At 35.5% G+C, this 2,342-nt stretch overlaps 1 protein-coding gene across 1 annotated transcript in view; it reads left to right on the top strand.

Annotated features, from left to right (window-relative positions):
- Window positions 1-1,590: 1,590 nt before the first annotated feature.
- The window catches only part of letm1 (leucine zipper-EF-hand containing transmembrane protein 1), a gene marked incomplete in the record, with an annotated part of 17,278 nt that continues 16,526 nt past the window's right edge, over window positions 1,591-2,342 (top strand). The window contains 1 exon segment of the mRNA XM_014011816.1: window positions 1,591-1,953. Coding sequence (XP_013867270.1) covers window positions 1,869-1,953 — 85 coding nt within the window.

The raw sequence follows: 2,342 nt of genomic DNA, 5'->3' as shown, positions 1-2,342 counted from the left end.
TAAATAAACAAGTCAGTTTTTGCTTATTTTAGCTATAGTAATGCTTTTTTATTTTTGAACTACTTTAGCGTTCTAACTAGCATTTAGCAACTTTTAGATTTTGCCAGTGTTGTCTATGTTTTAGCTTTGAGCTAACATGCACATTTGTTTATATTTATCCAGCATTTAACTATTTTATCTTTTGCTAACATTTTTTTCACATTTTAGCTAGTTAGCACCTTTGCTCCATTTAGCTATCTATTTGCTACTTTCAATTTCTGATGTTACTGTTACTGCTACCGTAGCTTTTAGCATCAAATGGTTTTACATTTATGTAAAATTAAAATGCCTGTGACATTCCTATCCTTCAAACACAAAAAGTCAAAGGAAGCATCTTTATACTTTAGAACAGAGGTGCCCAAAGTGGGGCCCGCAGGCCAAAATTGGCCCACTGAGCCATTTGATTTGGCCCACCAGTTGTCTTGGTTACTAGATTGTAAATATAAAATACAAGTTACTACAAGAGACATTTAGATTAGATTTAAGCCCATATATAGATTTGCACACTTTATAAGACCACATATACTCAAATTTTAAATTATGAAACCCATCTGTTCTCTGATTGGATGTTAAATCTATGATTGACAAGACATTGACCAATCAGCTGGAGGCAGAAAAACAGGGTCAGAATTCATACTTGTAAAGTTAAACTCACATACAAGTTTTGAACTTGAGCAGAGAGATTTACATGTAGTTTTTTTGCTTTGTACCTGTAAACAGGCCTTAACAAAAAACATTGTAACTTGTGTAAATACTTTTTACAGATACAAATATTATTTTTACAGTTACAAATTTAATTTTTAGAAATACAAATCTTATCTTTACAGATACAAATTTTATTTTTACAGATACAACTCTATTTTACACACACACATTCCTATTTACATCTCCAAAAGTTACAAATCTTAATCCACAAGTACAAAGTCTGATTTACGAGCACAAAATACATAAGACTAAAGATTGAGCCCATACTGATGCCCATCATCTCTCCAGTGTAGATGAAACTCCATCAKTAATTCTTTTGCCTGTTCTAAAACTGAATTCTGGAACAACAAATTAAACTCTATTTTTGTATCTTTTGATGCATCTGTATAAATTTGAACACATCCATATTGTCTAGATGTGCTTGTATTATGTATGGATCTGCTATATTTTATTTTTTTACGTTTTTTCAACAAAGATAGATCAATAATAATACTGGGTAATAGAGATGGGTAAACCGGTGATTGAGGAACTGTTTGACTGATGTATGTGAGACAAATCAAATTTATTTATAATATTCTCCACAGTCCAACCAAAAGAGTTTATTTTCTTTTTCTCCTTTTCCCAACTTGGTTTTAAAATCTCTTTACATGGATGACTTTCATCRTGACCCTTTAGATGACACCAATAAGTTGAAAGTAACTGTAATCTTCTTATCCGAAGCGGCATTTCTTTGTCATCTCCTCCACAGATTTGGTGGAATTCATGATCTCCTCCATTTCGCTTCTGCTTTTATTTTGTAAACTCACCGGAAGTCTRAAGCAAACGGCACCGACTCCTACGTCAGCAGACGGTTCTGGCTGTCATGCGCGTTTGAGAGTGAAGCAAGGACATGACATGAGGCTTAAATTTCTCACAGAGGAGTAAAACGTCCGCCGCAGCTTCTTTAAATTATTCGTTGAAAGTGTTTTTTTTTTTAAATGTTCCGTTACTTCCTGTCGGTTTCGGCTTCTGTAACAAACTCGAGCTAGCTAAGCTAATCGTCTGGCTGCTATTAGCTTGTAAGTGAAATTAGCAGGCTAATTTAACTGTGTTCACAGGTTTGCGACTTTTAAATCTGAAAGAGCATGGCGTTAATCCTGTTTACGAGGTCCAGAGCACCTTTAATGAAAACGTCCCGGTCGTTGAAGAGCGAGTTCCGGAAAGGAAAAGGTAAAGTTGATGGTGGGTCACCTGTGGGGACACTAATGAAAGATTAGCATGTGGAATTAGCATGTTATTATTAGCATATAGAAGGAACAGGAGCTTTCAGGACAGGTCAGGCCGGTGGTTATGTATTGTTTCTATTTTTGGTTATGTATTGTTTCTATTTTTGGTTATGTATTGTTTCTATTTAAAGTGAACATTTAGGGTGACAGTCAACACTGTTCTTTGGTTTATTCTCTCAAACAACACGTTAGTTTACACTGAAACCTGCTGGATGAAAGGTCTGTCAGCTGAGAGAACAGAGGGGGTTTGAGAAAATTCTGCCCCAACTTTGACCTGAGGCCCCAACACACACACACACACACACACACACACACACACACACACACACACAC

The sequence above is a fragment of the Austrofundulus limnaeus genome, unplaced genomic scaffold, assembly GCF_001266775.1.
Source record: "Austrofundulus limnaeus strain Quisiro unplaced genomic scaffold, Austrofundulus_limnaeus-1.0 Scaffold85, whole genome shotgun sequence".
Classification (NCBI taxonomy): Eukaryota; Metazoa; Chordata; class Actinopteri; order Cyprinodontiformes; family Rivulidae; genus Austrofundulus; species Austrofundulus limnaeus.
This window is presented reverse-complemented; position numbering and strand designations above follow the sequence as displayed.